We start from the raw sequence: 20390 nt of genomic DNA on the forward strand, positions 1-20390 counted from the left end.
TGGATTGGGCGGGTCCCCATGGGATGCTTTTCCCATGACTCCTGAAAAAAGCTGTCCAAGTCTGAGTCTATAATCAATGCCTGGATAGCTACGAGTTGATAGGAGTATGAAACACAGAACAGAAATGAGAGCCTAACACAATATCAGTAAGAGTCCCAACCCCTCTTCACTCACTTCTTAATATCTTAGTATCTTTCTTATAACCTTGGCCTTGCTGAAATGACATTACTTCTGTTCTATACTCTGAACTCTGCAAGAGTTAACCAAAGATATTAATAACTTTAGCAAATATGTAAGCCCTTCGAAAGTCATACCACAATTTGAGCACTTTCCATTTTAACCTTTCTCTAAAACCTCATTTGTACAACTTCTACTTAAGGATGTAAGAACTTTTGGTAGGTTTTTTGTTGTTTCCTGTATTACAAATACAGTTCTACTAAGTGAAGTTTTATCAACCAGGAAAAATGTAATACCTCTTGTGCAGCATTTTCAAATTTTCTTGTGAGAATTACTTATTGACCTAGACTACTGGCAATCAAGCTACTGTTTATTAAAGGAACAAAAGGACTTGTTCATTGCCCTTGGGCAGCTTGCAATTTAGTAAAAGATGAAAAAAAGATGCACATCACTCAGTAAATCTATGGTGAGCAGATTAGGAAAGTGATACACATTCACTATTCTAAGAGTTCAGGAGAAAACCAGACAAACTGTGCTCAGGGAAAACGGCTGGTAGAGATGAGAGTTGAGTAAAACCTTAGAAAATGTACAATATTTCAACAGGAAGAGAGCATGAGAGAAGGGTGCTTTACGTGAGGTAACAGCTTGAGCAAAAGCACAGGAGCAAAAGAGTCACTGAGATTTTCAAGTGACAGAGTCTGGTGAAGGACAGACTACGGGAGCAAAAATAAGAAACTGATCAGGACAGGCGCGCGGTGGCCAGTTCTCAACACAAACTGAATGTGGAGGAAAATGTAGAAAGCTTAATTTTGGAAATAGGAAATAACTTTCACAATACATCCTGAGCTAATAATTGTTTACATCAGGTCTTAGATTTTCAGGGGGAAAAATATTTTATGAGCAAGTTTATTTGTAAACTAGATGCAGTAACTTCAAAGAAAAACAATGTGGGAACTCGGAAAATTGATTTCGGAGCTGGCGAATTCTTGGCTGCAGCTTAACTAATATATTCTTAGTACCTACATCTTGGGATTGTTTCATTAATATCTCTCCTTTTGCGTCACCAAAATATCTTCCTAATTTAACTGTGCAGAGTGGCACTCTAGAGCTAGTATTTGTCACTCATTTACCCATCTTGTCTTCTTCTGCCCCACGTGTTCTGCTCACCATCATTCACTCATTTACTCACTCATTCTTTTTCTATGAACTATATCAATAATAACAGCATGAACAGCTACGACTCGCTATAATGGCAGGCCCTGCAATGAACACTTCGTGAACAATATTTAATATAATCCTCAAAACAATACTATGAAGTAGGTATTATTATTCCTAGTTTACAGATGAGAAAACAAGTTCAAAGACATTAACTGTTTCACTCACTGGTAAGTGGCAGAGCCTGGGTCTACGCCAGATGTGTGTGACCCCAGAACCGTGCCTGTTACCACTTCCCTGTACTGTCTCCAGCGCTCTTTGACCTCTTACTGAGATGGGGTAGTACTTTCAATTAAACATTAAAACATTCGTTGAGCACCTGCTACTGTCAAATGCTGTCCTAGGTGCTGTCAGAGGTATACAAATAAACGAAAGAATGTACGTAGATTATTGATGCTCATATCTCCATAATTGAGGATAAACAACTACTTCAGGGTGTAAGATGGCATGTGCACGATTCACGAATTAGAGCAACTAAGGTCAGAGGGGGTAAACATGGCTTAGTGTATGAATGTTGAGTGGTGACCACATCTCACAGACAGAAATCAGCCAACCCTGACTAAATGACTTACAGAGAATTTTAATAATCCATTTCAATCAGAGCCTGTAAAATCTCTGTCTGCTGATGAAAAATCTGGCCTGTCAGAAGTTCCCAACCAAATCTGGTTACAATCTATTTTCAATGAACCTCAGCTTCCTTTGAAGTAGAATAAGCTACTAAAGCATTTTGGCCAACAATAAGCACATTATGAAGCTAGTCCTCGTAAAATTCATTACCGATGAGCAAAGTTATTTGGTTAAAACTACTTGTACCATGTAGCCTGAATGTTGTATAAAATTATACAGAGCTCTTTAGACACAGAAAAGCAATTCCAACACGTCATCTTTTTAAGCTATCTGCTTTTAATATTACCTTTACTAACTTCTGAATAAGTTGTGGCTTAATATTTTTAGGAGACTAGTTATATTGTTACGAAGAACTGAAGTAGTTAGAAATATAAGAAATTGGGTAGGATGTTGTTTAGCAGTCCTCTAAGCTCTGACCACACGCAGCCAGGGAACATTGGAAGGACTCACAACTTCAGACTCAGTCTGCCTACGCATCTCTCTCTGCAAGGGTACAGCATGCATATCACCAACTGCGCAACTAAGACTCATTCCAAGATGGCAGCGGCAAACACTAACCGCATGTCCTCTGCAATCCAAACTCCTGGTTCATTTTTAAGAAAACAGAAATCATTTTAAGAGTTCGAGTGGCAAAAGAATTAGCAAGACACATTTGGTTTATAAGGAGAAGCACCAGGCTACACAAAATTAATGACACTGATACTTACTGTTCAATTCGGGGTGACAAGTACAGCTTGGGGTACACCTGAGTGGCTTCAGCATCCTCAAAACTGACGGAAAGGAGAGCCACATCTTCCCCAGGGTCTTCATTTACATCCTGAAACAGGAAGTGAAAACCACATTATAGTACCTGTGCTCCTGACATCTTTTTGGTGACGAGCTCACAGTCTGAGGCTAGAGGCTGGGAGCTACCGAGGTTTGAACTGAGCAGCTCTGTACCTCCTTTGCCACATACCTAGTTACTCCCGTAGAGTGATGGCTTTCAAACTCTCTGACCAAAGCCTACCATGGTGAGGGAAAGACCCCCCGCCCATCTCACTTGTTCCCACATTCCAGGAGGGAAAAAGTGAATCTGATAACAAAGAATTAGACAAAAACATACTTAACAAATTGCAGTAAACATATTGCTGGCAATATATATCATGGCTTATACTTTATGTATTTATAAATGGCTTATAATTTACTTTTTATAAAGAATATGAGTTTGAAATATGATATCATACCCAGTAATTTTATTATACCTACCTTGATAGTATATTGTCAGTTATTTAAATAGCAAAAATTCCCAAGAAACATATCACTATGAAGTGCGCACCATACAAGCCAATGGCAGAGGGTTACATACACATGCGCGTTAGCAAAATGACGATGCGTGATTCCTTATGAACCACAAGACATACGTATCTTAAAGTCTAGTTATAAGAATATTATAAGACAAACACATTGTTGATCCAAATATGTATCAAGAAACACTGAGAGGTTAACCAAACACCACACAATAAACTAAACTGATAATGATAAAGCTAAACTTACTGTAACATAATTAAAAAGCAAGAATAGCAGCAATCAAACGTCATGACCAACTCAGGCCAACACTGATGATACAGTGATAAAGTGTCCTGAATCAAACCTGCAGGGCTTACAACTATGTGTGCGGACTTGACAATTATTGCCAGACTTCTGAATAGAATGCTGAATTAGAATAAATTCTAGGAACACGTGATTTTAATTTGTGAATACCAAATTGTAGCAACCCTTAATAATTTATTTTTGGTTGGTAGTGGCTCCAAGTCAAATATAAATGTTTAAAAAGTTTAATAGAATTGCACATATTTCACCCATAGGGACTGTTAAGAACTGACCTATATTTCAGGATTAGCTCTCAGGTCCCCACGAGGGCTCAGCAACCATCCTAAGAGGGTCCCAACCTAGACTTTAAGAATCATTGCCAGTGAGCGCTGAGAACCTCAGATGTGATGTCCTTCCCTCACCCCTTCTTTCCCAGCATCCTGGGAAGCTGTCATCATACTCAACACGCTCAGCGTGAACGTCACGTCAGTCTCCTTGCTCTGCTTTCTATTGTGCCTAAAGGGTGCACAGAGTGGCACATTTACCAAGGGACAAGGACCAGAAGTCTCTCCCACCTTAAAAAACAAAAATAAAAATAAAATCATGCTGGTCTCTACACAGTCCCCTGGATACTCTCTCATCTCTCTCCTCCCCTTCACAGACTGCTTCAAATAGTTGTCTCCACTCCCTGCCCTCCCACACGAGCCCTGAGCCTTCTGACTCCACTTGCTCATCAAGACTGCTGCCACCTAGGGTGTCCACTAAGGGCAGCAAATGCTTCTCTGTCCTCATCTTGATCTTTAAAGAGTATTTGACATGGGTGATCTCTCTCCTCTAGCAATCCTCTTTTTTCTTGCTTCTAAGAAACTATACTTTCCTGGTCTTCTCCTGTCCCTTTGGCCACTTTCCCTCCCTTTTCATTCTTTGTTTCTTAACTTCTCAATTTTGGGGTTTTACATTATAAAATTTAGGCTGGTTGTGACAAGTCAAACTATACAGAAGTCTATAAAGAAAAAGGCACTTCCACCTTCACTTTTTAAGGTAACCCATGTTAACTGTGTGTGTGTGTGTAGCCTCAAAAAGCTTTTTTGATGCTCATAAAAACATACACACACTTGCATATAAATAGCTCTTTAACCTTTCTGTTTTGTTTTCCCTAATGGAATCATATTATAAATATCAGTCTACCAACCGCTTTCTAAATAGCCACATAATATTCCATGACATGGATTTATTTTTTATTAAACCATTCCCCTAGCAACGGACATTCTGGTTGTTTGTAGTTCTTAGCCACTTGATAGCACTACAATAAACATTGTTGTATATATATCCTTTACTACTGGGAGTTATATTTATTGACAGATAACTAGAACGGAGCTTGTTGGGTCAAAGGTTATGAACATTTTAACTCTGAATAGAGTTTAGATTATTTTTCTAAAAATTTATAGCAATTCACCTTTGGACCCATGAATTTGTATCCGTATGAGAGACAGCCTGTTTCCGCTCATCCTGAATAACTAAATAATACTGGCTGTTGTCACTTATTTTTTAATTTAATGGTGATCTTGACAGCTGGAAAACTGTATCTCAATTTAGATTCAATAAACAAAGCTGAGCAACTTTTCACTTGTTTACTGGTCATTTACTTTTTTTCTGTAAATTTTTTGATCAAATCCATTGCACATTTTGCTTTGAAGTTCTTAGACTTCTTTGTTATTGCTGGTTTGTTAGGTTTATTAACCCTTGTCTATCACATATTATAAATATTTTCTCTCAGTCTAGCACTGATGTTTTACTTTGGGGGCTCTTCTGATATCACAGAAAATTAAGATTTCTCTAGAGTTAATACTTAACTATTTACCTAGTTTTTCATCTAACACTGCTATAATTTTATTTTTACATGTACATTTGAATAGCTCTGGAATCTATTTCTAGGTATGACACAGGAAGTATGTAAGAGGAGGACCTTAGTACAGTGCCTGGAACATGGAAACTACTCAATGTTTGCTGAATGAATAAATGAGCGAACACATTAATGTTAATTCCTAACCTTTATTCTCCATACCTAGTGATTTTCAGGAACCTGCTTTACAAAAGCTGCTGTCATCAGTGATGTCTGGAAACTAAGTACTGACACCTTGCTCCTTTCCTCATAATATATCAAGTTCCCTCGAACTAGGCTTTAAAAGGAGAGCCAAGATTCAGAGTCTGCATTTACCTATCGCTTTTTGCTCTTTCAAAGATGATAAAGTATTCATCCTTGAATATTTTCTACTGTAAAATGAGGATGGAAAAAATTTTAAATACTTACAGTCTCAATAAATAGAAACTACGTAATTATATTATATGGATCTAAAACTCATAAAATATCTAAGACTAAGGTTGAAGCTTAGCTTGAAAAAAATTCACACCTAGGAGGACAAATTCATTTTATGATCCAAGTTTAGAAGCAGTCCTCTTTAGAGTTAGATTGGTCAGGTTAAAAGACAATAAAAAAAAGTACAAACGCAGATTTTCAGACACCTTCCCCCAATGGCTGAGTTTCCTTGTTAAAAGGTCAAGGGTCTGATAACAAGTCACAAAACCCTGTGAAAAAACAAGTAAACAAAGACACGGCAAAAACTAGGGGCCACTAAAGACCTTTTTAATTCCATCTTTATTCCCTATGCTTATGGGCAATTTATAATTATTTTTTTTCCTACTTTTTAACTTCTCATTTCACTACTATCCAAGTAGAAAACAAAACTGCTTAGGGACAGTGCTCCAAACAAATGAAGAGACCGTGGCTTATATATCAGCATTTATCATGGCATCCTACAGAGTACATGCAACATCAGTCTGAATATAAAAATGGTTGTTTCCAGGAGTTTCTTTTATAAACTACTTTAATATGATTTATTCCCCTTAGAGTGGCACATGAGTTTTCTCTGAATTGGTATTTGATTCCTAATGGATACCTAAGTTTGACTTTGAGCACTTAAATAAGCCCCCAAAATTCCAAAAATACAAATCCACGGTGCTGTTTCCAGTTTCTGCAACTCTAACAGGCTTGTACATGTTCCTTCCCATCTGGGAAATTATAAAAGAAGCTCTTGTACCATGGTTCTTAGAAGCTAGCATTACAGATGATTATGGTAACCACTAATGGCAGCACTGGGAAAACAGGAGGTGGTTACAGTGTAGTCGGGGACACTTAAAAATGTACAAGTGTACATTTTCAGGGCTTTCCAGCTACACCATTTGAAACTGCAGCTAAAATGGAGGAAAAGACGCCGAATCTGCTGAAGCTCCGAAAGAATGTTGCCTCCTGCCTTTATAAAAGGTGTGCCAGGCACTGACATGTATACAGCGGGGCAATAATGGCCATGAGATAGTCCTAAGATCTAATAGCGGATGTGGCTCAGCACTTGGCTATAGCAGAAAAGAGTTCCTATAGTTTGTAGGGACTAATAACTAGATGCTGAGTTCCTTGCAGGCTGGGAGCTTTTCTTGTTCACTTTTGCATCCCCGGTGTCTGGGACATAGTACATACACAGCAAGGTGGCTGAAGGAATGACTGTAAGAATGAGTAAATGATGAGAGTTAAATAGGAAATACTTTCAGTTAGAAAAATTCTCAATATTTATCTCTCTGGTTCCTTCCATCTATGACTACATAAGATTTTACTAAAGCAAACTCAAATCTGAACCATATATAAGCAAAGGACACACGTACTAATAAGAGTTACTATTCTGCTTAGGTCATGATGGTTTATTTACATAATGATTCTCAATTGGGGTTCTTTTAAATTATCAAAAGGGTGCAGGAAAAAACCCCCAACAATTAGCCTTGGAAATGAAAGTAAACACAAGTACAATTTGACATTATGCTGAATCCCTTTGATATGCTAATTTCCAAGTAAAGACAGCAGCTATTAAACAAGCCCCTGTGTGTTGAGTGTCAATATAGGTACAAACTACCAATTAACTAATTGCTGATAGGAATTAGCCGAACAATAAATATTACAAACCGCAGGTCACAAAGGAAGACTGTCAAATCTTGTATTTCTCAATTCAAAAAGGCTTACAAAAAAGCTATAACCAGTACTAGCAAAATTAGTTTGTGGACATAAGAATTATAAAGAAGCTATTATATAGCATGTCAAATATCAAGAAAGAACCATTTTGAGTTACATTTAAAATGGTACTAAACTAGACCCAGGATTAATCATGATTCCTACCTCATTACACAAAATCTGAGGTGTTTTTTTTTAAAGCTATAGGCAAATTAAAAATTTCCAAACAGAATCTTTTTTTTTTAAAGTTATACAAAGTGAGGTTTGCACTTCTGAGGTCCCAGTATTTTGATAATATAGATTCACCATCAAACTACATAAACTTAGTTTTTTCAAAGTCAAGTTTTTTTCCAAGAGAACAAGTCTCATGGTACTGCCATTCATTCCCGCATTTAACAAAGTAAGTAAAATATATAGTGTGTGACAAAGGTTGTGGGGGGAAACAATTAAAGCAAGGAAAGGGGAAAAGGAGTGAGGAGGGGATGGAAGTTTAAAGAGGGTCGTCAAAGATGGCCTTATGGTGACTCATCACTTAAGATGGCGGATAAAATATCCTCAAGTCACTGTATTATTAATACATATCAACATAAGCAGTGCCAATCAAAATTTGAGTTTGGATTCTATTGGCATTGAGACATGACAATGAAGACATGAAGATGCTAGAAATGGAATTAAATCTAAGCAGAAGACATTGAAGAACAGGAGAATAATGTATGTAAGACAAAACCTTGATTTCACTGTGAAGGGGTCTTTGTCCAGTAATGACACTGGTCATTTTGGAAATCAGGTCACTTCCCCTTCATCAGCGAGTACTGGGAAATACACGAGTGCCAAGGAAAGAGGGACAGTCAGAAAGCAAAACGAACCCAAGAGTGAGGAAGTTGAGCCCAGAGCTGAGGAGGAGCAATGAATGGGTCCTGCATGTGGCTCCTGTGCCTGTTGATGGGGCTCCCAACCTGAGCCCCCTCCTTCCCACACAGCAGGGAGCTGCAGCCCTGGGTGGGAGGTCTGAAGGCAGAGTTGCGTGCGGCCTATCTCCACCACAAACTGAGTTCCTGGCTAAAAATTCCTTTGCTGTTTTGATATCTCTTATAGCATTTAAGAGAGTTACTTCTGATTTGGTTTCTCCAAATGGAAAAGGGAGTAAAAAGATTCTCCCTGCATAGTCTAGACCAGGGGTGTCCAAACTGCAGCCCGCGGGCCAACTGCGGCCCATGATCCATTGTTAATTGGCCCACAGCAAATTCCAAAAATATATTTAGTTTACTTAAATAAACCAGGTGAGGCAATATGTACTTCACCTCAAGTGAGTGGCCCAGCTGTGATTGTGAATTCACTTGTTCCATTAAGATTCCTTTCAACCGCAATGTGATCTACCGTGTTTCCCCGAAAATAAGACCAGGTCTTACAGTAATTTTTGCTCCAAAAGACGCATTAGGGCTTATGTTCAGGGGATGTCGTCCTAAAAAGTCATGCTAGGGCTTATTTCCCAGTTAGGTCTTATTTTCGGGGAAACACGGTATGTCTGCCCTTGGTAGTTTTCACCATGTGGCTTCAAGAATTCCCCAAGCTGTTTAAGCAGTATATATTTTATATTCCAAATAGACTGCGAATTTCTGGAGATCTTGTACTTCCTATTATGTCCAACAACAGCAGCTGACATTTAGTCAGTGTTTACGCAATAGTCATTTTGTCTAGTGCTTTATATGCATTATCTTGTTTAATCCTAACAACCTTATAAAGTAAGTACTATTATTATACATTTGCAGTTGAAGAAACTGAGGCTGAGAGAGATTAAATGGCGAAGATGAGTTTTGGATCCATGTCATGTTGACTTAAAACGTGGACTCTTAACCACGATGCTATGCCCCCTAGCATGCTGTTGGACACAGAGAAGAGACTCCGTCTCAGTGCTCAGAGAAAGGCATGAGAACTTGGAAACCCATATGCGAAAAAGATATCAGAGACTTACTGTACATTTACTTGTTCTCCATTTAATGTCTAATCCCTGTATGCTCCAAAGACCATGAGCAACTTAAGAAACTATTTCTTATTCCCTTTTTACCCCAAATAAACTACCCCACCTGCACCAGACACACTCAAAATGAGTATTCGAAACAAATTGAGAAGTATACACTTTATGTGTTTTAATATTTACTTTTAGAAACTAGGGAGCAAGAAATTAAGATTCTTAAGAGTATACAGACCAAAAGCTACCAAGGTCACTATGCCAAATAAAACGCACTTGACATCTTTGCAGAGATTCAGTGAAGGAAGGAAGAGGGCTTGTCTAGTGAGGATGGTGGAGTTCTGAGCCATAAAACCATTAGGTACGGGTAGGCACATTCTCTCATCAACTAACTACACTCAGTTAAAGAAGAAGAGCTGATTGTCAGGTCAGGAAAGGATAACTGCAAATGTTCTTCAAATAGCTAGGGTGAGTCCAGGACACCAGGATAAAGCTGTTGTCACCTACCCATTTTCCAAAAGTGACATCTTGAATTCATTACTACTAGATGTCATGATACAGTATGGTGTTAGCATTTTGTGTGTTTTTTTTTAATTTATATCTTGCTTATTATTTTCATAAACAAAGACCATTTCATTGTTCTCATTTACGCAGGAATCTGCTTGTGAAGCTGTACTTACCCTAATATGTTGGTTATAGCTTCTGTTTATAAAGCTAAATTGAAACACATGTTGTACAAATAAACTTTGGGTGGGGAGGGAAGTCCTGGTTCTTTTAAAATAATGACGATCAAGATTTTGTTGGTCAAATACTGTCCCATCAGTTATTATGCCCAACAGACAGTGCCTTGAGAAATACCAACTTTCTTTGAATAGTCGTAACCTGACTCTAAAAGGTGTATGAAAAGGAATCTTTTCACCAGGAGGCCAGGGAGGGGGCAAGAGGTGCCTTTGCAGTACAGTCAGGGTCTGCATTGGAAGCAAACGTTTTCTTGCTTCCACCACCTTCTCTAAAAACTCACCAACGTTTCTGGACACAGAACCTGGAGTGCAGGGTTTCCTCAGTTGCCCTAACATTGAGCTTAATTAAATAAGCATCCATTTTTGCGACTGTTTTACAAATGATATTGGACCACATCTTCAGACATCTGAGTTTTGATTTTACAAACCTTGTACCAGACTTTTATCCACGAGTCCAACAAAACAAGTGAAAACCATAGTGGGTTTTATTTAAGCACATACAGCACAAACACGGACACCATGTACTACATCTCCAGGATGTCCCCATAACTTAACGAAAAGGTAGATGAAGCTTTTCCATCAATAGTTTATATAGCTCTTTGTAAGGGACAGAAAAACACAGAGTTAAAGCAGCGGCTGGGATAGTGGACATCTGTGATGCTGCTTGTCTGACACCCTCTTTTCCCCTGGGAAGCTCTTCTCTCTTCTGGTCCCACCCGTAGGCCTGATCCTGACAGATCCTTACTGAGCTGCCTATTCCTATCCCCTGGAAACAGCTGATAGCTCCAGAGAGATGCCCGCTTTTCCCTCAGGATTTGTGACCTTTTCTTTGCAGAGGTGAAAGAATCTGTCCATAGCCACATTTCCCAGACAAGAAAGAGGCTGGCTACAGTGCGAGAGAATAAGCAACATGATGAGAGAAGCAGAGACGCGAGAAAAAAGAGCCTTCACACCCTTAAATCTCTGTGGTTCTCGGTCCAACAGTGTCCTGTTCCTACTGTGGTTTGGCTATTCAACCTTCTCCTGGCTTTGGAAAGCTAATAAATTGCCATATATGTTTAAGCTGGTTTGAAGTGGTTTTCCTTCACTTGTGAGCAATATTTTCTCTCGTAAAAAATTAAACTAATAGATGATAACCATGGCAAATCAAAATCTGCAGAATACCATGCTAAAGAGAGACTTTCATTGCTGGGTTATCTGAACACTTGTTACACACTGTGCAATGCCAGGCCCTTATCAGAACGTTGAAAGGGCTTTTAGGACAAAGATGAGCTGCATGCCTCCACACATGACAGACGCAAGCTTTGCTAAAGCAAATCCACCTGCCGCTCCAGGCGCTGGCTGCAGGGAGGCTCTTTCCCCCGACTTTCTGCTTCTCATCCTGGTGGACCTGCAACAGCACAGTAACCCACCCAGGGCCTTGGATGGGCCTTGGTCTCACTATAGTCCCTAAACCTCACCCAGTGAATGAAATGTAGTAGAGGTGCCAGTGCTAAAAGCAGAAAAATCCATAGCAGCGTGCCATTGAATACATGCAATGTTTTGCAAGTTCATAATGCAACTGAAAAACTGTATAAAAATGGTGACCTTCTAGCTATAGAAATACATCTTTTTTTTTTTTGCAAAGAGTGTACATGTTTTTGGTTTTTCCATATGATATGCTAAATGTAGGCCTTATGGAAAGCAACACGCTTGTACAGCTTTGGCAAGTGTATGTGAAAAGGCTGAGCACAGAACAAGGCATAAAGAAAGTGCTCAATAAATGTTCGTTTCACTTCTTTTACTCCTTCCAGACTCTTGGTCTGATATTATTTCGGTTGCCATGCTCTTCTTCCTACTAAAGCTACACCCTACCCTATCCTTTCCTCTGCAAGTTGCTTTGCATTATGGGGTTGAGAGATTCTTTCCAGGTGGTTGTGTGTGTGAGGACAGAAGGGAAAAGCACCCTAGAAGCACATAACACCTTTGCACCCACTCACCAGCAAGGCACTTGGCTCAAACCCCTGGTGCCCATGGCAACTAGGCAGTTGGGTACTTCCAAGTTATTTCAGCCACCTTGCACCACAGCCTCAATACCCGGGGACAATCACAAACCACAGGTGTTAAAACAGAGAATGGGGCCTACCAGACTCTCTCCTTGAAGTAATCAGGGATCTTGGATTTGCAGACTGATGGTATCTGAAGAACCTAAAGAACTATTAAGAATTCTAGAAAAAACCAAGAGGCTTGGAGCCATCTCCCTCTGGAACTAGCTGGAGGGATTGTTCCCGTGTAGAAAACGAGCTCTGAGAAGCAGAGCCCGCCTTACCTGTCTGCAGTGGCCTGCTATTCAAGCCCCTCCAAAGTATCCTTCCAACCTCATTTTTCCACTACCCCCGTTCGCACACCCTAACTGCAGCAGGGTACCTACACCCCATACTGTTTACTCTGCCACTTAATCCTCAATGCCTTCTTCCAGCCCTGCACCCCCAACCCCACATCCCCCAATTCTACCAGTTCTCTCAAGTCCCATTCAGATGCCACGTCCTCTCCCAAGTCTTCCACGATCCCACCCTCTGATGTAATGGTTTCTTCTCTGAAATTGTACAGCCTTTAGCTACACTTTTTATATGGTAACATGTCATTGTTTCTTTTGTGTTTTAAAGTTATTTACATAGATGCTCTTATCATTGATCTGAGTTCCTCAAGAGCAGGGACTGTTTAATTCGTTTTTGTATTCCCAATGCCCTGTTATGGTGCCTACCATAAAAACAGGCACCCAAGAAATATTTGATGAACAAGTGTTTGAAATGTCTCTATGAAAGAACGACTACCTATGCTTGCCCATAAATTACTGATTCAAAAATGGGTTCCACAGGCAGACTTCCCTAGTAGAAACAACAGAGGTCTATGTAAATTATTAACTTGACTTTCCAATATAAATCAATTGATGTAAATTTGGGAAGAATGAGCCATTATTCCTTGGGTTCAGATCATCCCCTGGAATAAGAGGAAAACTCAAGTTCTAACACTTAACTGAGAGATCAAACCCTAAGCTCCAGAAAGGCAAGAGCAATTTTTTTTTCGCCATTTCTAATAAATTTCCAAAAAACACACCATGTGTTGTCACTAAGTTAATATTCATTTATGATTTACCTACCAGATGCAGGATACTTTGATAAACACAGTAAGAAAAAAAAGAATTGCAAGAATCAGTCTCCCAACTCAAAGAGGCACATGCTAACACATGAAGATGAGAAAAGTTATTTTCTTTTCCTTCAATAAGAGATCCTATAAGATAGTACATGATTAATTGTCAAAAGCCCTATAAGTAAAGGCTGAAAAACTCATCAGTTGTTTCTGTGTATTGAGAATGAATTCATTACACTCTTTCCTAGCATTAGGCTTTTATAAGAAAGGAGATTTTTTTAAAAAAGCAAAAGTAATGGGTATCCCAAGATGAAAAATGCAAATCTTCTAAAAGTGGTAAAAAGCAGGGAAAGAGGCTCTGGCTTTCCCACCCTGCATGATGTCAAACACCAAGCTCTGAGTGTTTTCCAATGAAGACAGTTCTACCTCTTCAATATTTCAGACGATCTAGTTCAAAATGCACACAGACAGAGGACCAATACCAGATGTGAACTGCAGATGTGGCGCAACACTTGTGAAAGCAGGCAGCTGGAGCCTGGATGAATGGAGCCTACCTACTCAGACCACCAGCGTCAGCTTCACCTGGGGGATACTTCAATTCCTAGGTGACCTGCATGCACATTCAAGTTTGAGAAGCACCTAAAGTTAGAGAACTGGTACTTAGGGAAAAGAAAATGGGCCCAAAGATGAAGATAGAGCTGAAAAGCAATGGACTGAGATATCCATCCTGTGATTAAACAGGAGGAGAACACACATGAACTGTGCGATGTTTCCACTGGGCAAGTAGAGTAGAAGGTATCTTAGACAAAATTTAGGATGTAAAAATAAGTGCCTGTGGCATATAATCCAAACACTCAGAGTTAAATGGAGGAAAGAATCATGATGGAAGCGGAAAAGTACAATGAAGTATTTCTCAAATATTCTTACGTGGGTCACATCAGTCTGTTATAGAAGAGCCAGAGAAAGGGCGCAGGTGGAGAGAGCTGGCACAGCTAAGACTATTCCCTTTAGGTGAATGATACTGGTGAAGATGTGCCATAGTTACAATATGAATGAAGGGTAAGTAAAATCAGACACAGTTAAAAGTGAAAAGGACCCCTTAGAGATTTGGTCCAGTGGTTTGTTACCCTGTGTTCAGAGGCAGAACAGGGATCATGTGTATCTTAAGAGTATGTGTCTTAAGAGCAGCTGCTATTCTGAGCACTGGGCGCTGGGAGAAAGATTTCATTTGCATGAAGGTTTCCAGCTTATTAAAATAAAGTTTGTAACCATTGATTCCAACACCCATACTTCACAGATTTACAGATGGAGAAACTGAGATAAGGGAAGTGATTTGTCTAATGTGCATAGCTAATTAGTCACAGGGCTGAAACCAAAATCTGTAACCAAAACCCACGACTGCTGATTCCTACATCAATGCCTTTTTTTTCACTACATTCTGTTATATCCAAATTTGCTTTGAAAACTCTTCGTCACTTACTAAATGAGGTCTGTGTGAATCAAAAAGGAAATGTAAGATCTAAATAGGAGGGAGTTACAAAGAGTAGGAAGATTCATGTGAGGAAGAACATATTGTATTAAAAGCTCTAAAAATGGAAAAACTATAAATGTTGGACTTTGCATAACTATTGAGTGGGTGGCTTTGTTACTTAGACCTTTACTAAGTATAGAAGTGCTGACGACCCGATTTAGATTTTATCATTGACTTAGGTTAGTGAAGAATAGTTCTTTAACATCTAAACTAATAACAGGTTTAAGATAGACCAATTGACAAACATTTGCAGTTTTGTGCTTATGAACAGAAATTATGACATTTCACGATGCATAAATGATGAAGAAAGTATTGAAGCCTCCTAGCAAGTTGCAATTCTCCAGGGAAGCTATGAACAAACAGCTTAGCATTTCTAGTGCACACTGGAGTGTGGATTCAACTTACTGAAAAAAGTTTATATTATACTAAACAGGCATGAAAGAATGCAATTAAGATAGCAAACTAGGTTGAGCCCTTTAGATTCTTGGGTTTCTTGGTTCTATTACTTACTGAATCACAAATGTTGGTAAGTGTACAAGAAAACCTGTGTAACAATCCAAAACAGGTTTCACAAACTATGTTAAAAAAACAAACAATGTTGAAAAACAATATAGCAAAAAACAACCCCTTCCCAATGCCTCAGCAAACTGCACTGGGGCTTTTCCCCCAGATAAACGATTGGCTGGACACACAATTGCCTATAAGCCTGGGCAACATATGTTGCAAATTTTAAAAATGTTCTTCTGTCTTCAATTACTTCCATTCTCCCTCCATACTGAGTAGACCCTTGGGGCTGACCTCAGGATTGAATCATCCCTTTATTCTACACACATGTAATAATGCCCGACGATGTATTAGACACCACCTAGAAGGCATTCGAGGCACATGTCCTCAAAACCTTCACAGTCAAGTAGGAAAAATAAACAAACTGACCATTAGATTAGGTCAAAACTGTAGTGACGAGGGTAGAATAAAGGTGTGTTATGAGAGAGGGGTGCACCTACGGCAAGACAAAGGAGAGGTGCTAAAGCAAAACGGGTGGCCAAACATGGCTTTTCAAAAAGAAGACAATGTTTTCGTTGGGAGAAATCCAAGTGCTGTAAAGGAGTAGAAAGTGTAAGGGAGTGGAAGGAAGAAAGGACAGCACGTGGAAAGATAACAAAGCATGGGGCACTCAGCACATTCAGGATGCTGTCAGGGAGGCTGAAACAGTGGGAACCAGTGAGGGGCAGTGAAAGAGGAAGCCCGACGAGCTTAAGGGCCCGATCATAACGAACTTGATGCACCGATGCTAAGGAGCTTGCTTTATTTTACAGGCAAACAGGGTAATGACATGATTGGATCGTTTTAGAAAGAGTATTCTAACAGCTTGGGAAGGATGGCATGGGACAGAATCCCAGAGAGCAGTTTCCAGGCTCTTGTCCTCACATGGAAAGGTGCTGGCTCGGGTAATAGATGGTCATCAGCTGTAATCAGACGGCCATCTGCTGTGGCTGGGTGGCCATCAGCTGTTACCGGTTAGCCATTAGCCATTAATATAACTGCCATGGCTACGTTAGGGGGTTGGTTGGTTGGTTGGTCGATTGGCAGAGAAGCGGACGGCAGTTTGCGGCTCCTGCTTCCTGTATCTCCAACCCAGCCGCCAGCGAGAATATAGTGGTATGAACCCCCTATCTGTGGCTCTGTGGGTGTTCCTTTTTGGCCTCACCATGTCCTGTGTCCTTGTGCGGGGAGTGGGAGCCGAGTCCCTGCATTACAGATGGGTTGGAGGAGGGCAAAGCTGACTGTGGGGTGGGGGAAGGAGGGGTCCAGTGGTCCAGAGCAGAATGGAAAGGATGTCCCCCCCACAGAGGCAACGCGATGCAGGGTGTCAGAGCCCAAGCAGAGTGAGGAGGAAGCGCAGCAGCAACAACGGGAGATTGGTTACAAACAGGACGGTGCATACAATATACACATATTATGCATTACAGTACACGTAACTATATATGATAACATATTAAGGATAATCAGAACCGGATTTGTCACCTTCAAAGAAGGAAGTTACAAATAAATATGTATAGAGAAAAACAGAATAAACCCGGTGTACGAACTGGAATTGGAGGTATCAATATGAACATGGTTGTTCAATATACAGATATAGAAATAATATTGAGCATCAAAATACATAAAGTAACTGACTATAGTCCATTAACAGGGGACATCATGAGTCCATGCTGCTATAAATAAACAAATTTAAAGTTTGATGAAAAAGGATATTTTTATATAGTTTAAAGGACCCTCCACAAAATACTTACAAAGGGAGATAAAGTACCTTTATAGTGGATAGATAGCCTTATAGACACCACCTTGACACGTAACCAGGAATGAGTCACACAGATGGCTGTGCCCCTGGGAGGGCAGTGAGAAGAACACAGCATCACCTCCGTGATACTCCTGCCACAGGTGCAGCAACAGAATCCAGTCATGATGCAACATCAGACAAACCCAAACTGAGAGGCATTTGATAAAACTCTCTTGTAATATTCAAAAATATTGAGAATGTCAAGGAAAACCCGAGGAATTAGTACAGATTGAAGAGACATAACAACTGAATGTAACACATGATTCTAAATAAAATTCTTCTGCTAAAAGAAAATTACTAGGACAATTGGTAAAATTTGAATGGGGTCTTAGAATTGGATGGTAGTATTACATCAATGTTAATTTCCTGATTTTTATGACTATATTATGATTATGTAGGATAACGTAATTATTTGCAAGAAATATACTATAATAGTTGAGGAGGTGAAGGGTTTCATGTCAGCAACTTACTCTCAAATGCTTTTAAAAAGGGCTTTGTCCTGTTCTTATCTTTCTATTATAAAGATTGTTCCAACATTTTTAAAAAAGAAAACGATTAAAAGATGATAAAATCCAGACCAGACCATACGGACACTATAGAGAAACGGGAATTTTAAATCAGAAACCCATTACACACGCTTTCAAATTTTAAGGTACCTACTTATACTTAATTGCATAACAAAATACGTATAATTCTCAAATCATTACATGGGATTCGTAATTTCCCCAAATATTGCTCTTTTCCCCAAATTAAGGAATCTTGCCAGGGTTGGTTCCAGCTATCTACCTGGAATGGCTGGCCTCCACCTGATCCTGGAGTCAGTATTTGATGCCTAATGCAGTCAAACCTAAGTTAGAAGTGCTCCTTACAGAAAATTGTTTAATAAGGCTTATTTCTGTCTGTGCTACATATCACGCCTAAAATAAATACTGTTATCATCTCTATTTTGCAGATTTAAACATTTCTCAAAGAGATGATGCAAAATGTCCAGTCTCCAACTAGTAAATGGAGCATCAGGAAACAAATTCAGTCTTCTCTAACTCACATGCTTTTCCCACTATAATCCAGTAACTCACTACATACAAGGCACCATGCTCTTCACTGCAGGAGAGACAAAAATGAATGAGACGGGTCCTCAGAGAACTATTTCTGCCTTTTCCCCTTTAAAGCTGTAGTCAGAATCTTCTGCCTCTTACCTCTTGCCATGACTCTCCCACATCCCAGTTTTCATCAGTGGGTGAATTCAGAAACACTACTTATTCTACCTTTTCCATCACTGAAGAGATGCTACAGCAATTCTGAAGATTTATAAACGTGCCTTAGAATATAAAAGTAAAAATATTCTCTCAATGTACTGTGTTAAATGAGTTTATAATGAATTCTTAATCAGCTAAAAATGAAAAGAACAAATGACATAGGAGTATAAAAAAAAACCAGTATTACTTCTGAATAATTTGATATTGGATGAGAAAGCTAAAGACCAACCCAGAAATGTTAGGAGTTCTGGACAAGTGAACTGCTTACTCCCAAACTTTTAATATTTCACTTCATGGAAGAGATCAAAGAAGCTCTCAGAAATAAGAGCCAGGACCTTGACCGAAAAAAACGGGGCTGCTGCTCTCAGGAGAAGCAGTGGGACACTGAATTCTTCAGCTATCTCTGTGAAGGTTATGGTGCTCTGCTCACTTCAGTGAGTGTTCAAAAGAAACTGCTAGATAAAAGCAGATGAAGGAGAATAAGATGCCACTTTACTAAGTCAATAATGAATTCCCTGAACCAAGCTCATACAGAATATGATATGCTTAATGTCATTTCTGTAATTCTGATTTATCCATCTGGAACACAGGATACAAGGTCTTGGTAGAATTTTGAGAAGCTTATATGTATTGAGTAAATTTTCCCATAAAGCAAATATTCTAAAATTCAAGACAGCATATAAGGAACCACCTAATTACTTTAAAAATTTTATGAAAAGGCCAAAAAAAAACCCAAAACAACAACAACAATAACAACAACAAAAAACCCTCCCCATAAAACAAAACTAAATTTTAGGTTTGTTTATAGATTACGCCAATTAATGTAATTTAGAAATGATTTGTACATAGAAACATATACGAAAACTCAGTGCTGTTATGTTCCCTGCTGTTAGTACTATGTCAGGAGGTCAGTGGCTTTGGTTTACCTCCAGTTGGTCTCTCTTAAAAACACCAACTGACTGAGTCTATTCCTGGAATCGCTCTAACCTCCCCTAGTAGCAGTGCATCCCTTCGCACACAGTAATGCACATGGAACAGTGGGAACATGTGAAACAAGTTCAAAGATCCCAAAGTGGAAGACATTGTTTTCCTGCATCCTACCTACTGTAACTGAAAACTGGGAATTTACTGGAATTGAGGATTTATTATGAGTCAGATGGTTGATAGCCTTTCCAACCAAAACATCTGCTCTACAAAGGCACAACTGCTACAATCCATTTCCTCTTGGATCTGGAGAATGACCAAGTTGTAGCTTAGCCCTTTCCTTAAAGACACAGGGACTTGAAATGAGTAAAAACAGACCTTTATACCACCTTCCAATGTCCACTACTTTCTTTGACCGTATTAAAAATATGATAAAAAATGAGAATTGTCATAATTTTTTAACATTAAAAAGTTGCAATCAGCTCAGTGGCATAACCAAGGACTTGATCAGATCATTCAAATTTATAGCAGCACCAATAGCTGAAACCAATTCTTTCTTTAGTGTTTGAGGAAAGAAGGGACAAGTATTACCCAAAGACAGTGGGGAAAGGGTTTCATCATTTATTCATTCATTCATTCACCCATTCAACAAACATTTACTGAGCACTTCTTTGTGTCAGGCTGTATTCTAGCAACAAGGGGTGAACGAGATAGATAATGGCCCATCTCTTGAAGCTTACTTTTCAACAGGGGATAACAAACAATAAACAATTCATAAACACTCTTCCAAGCACTACAGGTTTCTAATAGTCTATTTGTTACAATTGGCATTAACAATTTTCCAGCAACTACAAATAG

At 39.2% G+C, this 20390-nt stretch overlaps 1 protein-coding gene across 1 annotated transcript in view; it reads right to left on the reverse strand.

The window, feature by feature from the left end:
* Window positions 1-20390, reverse strand: part of BABAM2 (BRISC and BRCA1 A complex member 2) — a 367671-nt gene that overhangs the window by 164265 nt on the left and 183016 nt on the right. Inside the window, exon 7 of the mRNA XM_019735370.3 lies at window positions 2727-2836. Coding sequence (XP_019590929.1) covers window positions 2727-2836 — 110 coding nt within the window. The remainder of the gene's footprint in view (window positions 1-2726; window positions 2837-20390) is intronic.

The sequence above is a fragment of the Rhinolophus sinicus genome, chromosome 2 (assembly GCF_057876585.1).
Source record: "Rhinolophus sinicus isolate RSI-liver-muscle chromosome 2, RSI-T2T, whole genome shotgun sequence".
Classification (NCBI taxonomy): domain Eukaryota; kingdom Metazoa; phylum Chordata; class Mammalia; order Chiroptera; family Rhinolophidae; genus Rhinolophus; species Rhinolophus sinicus.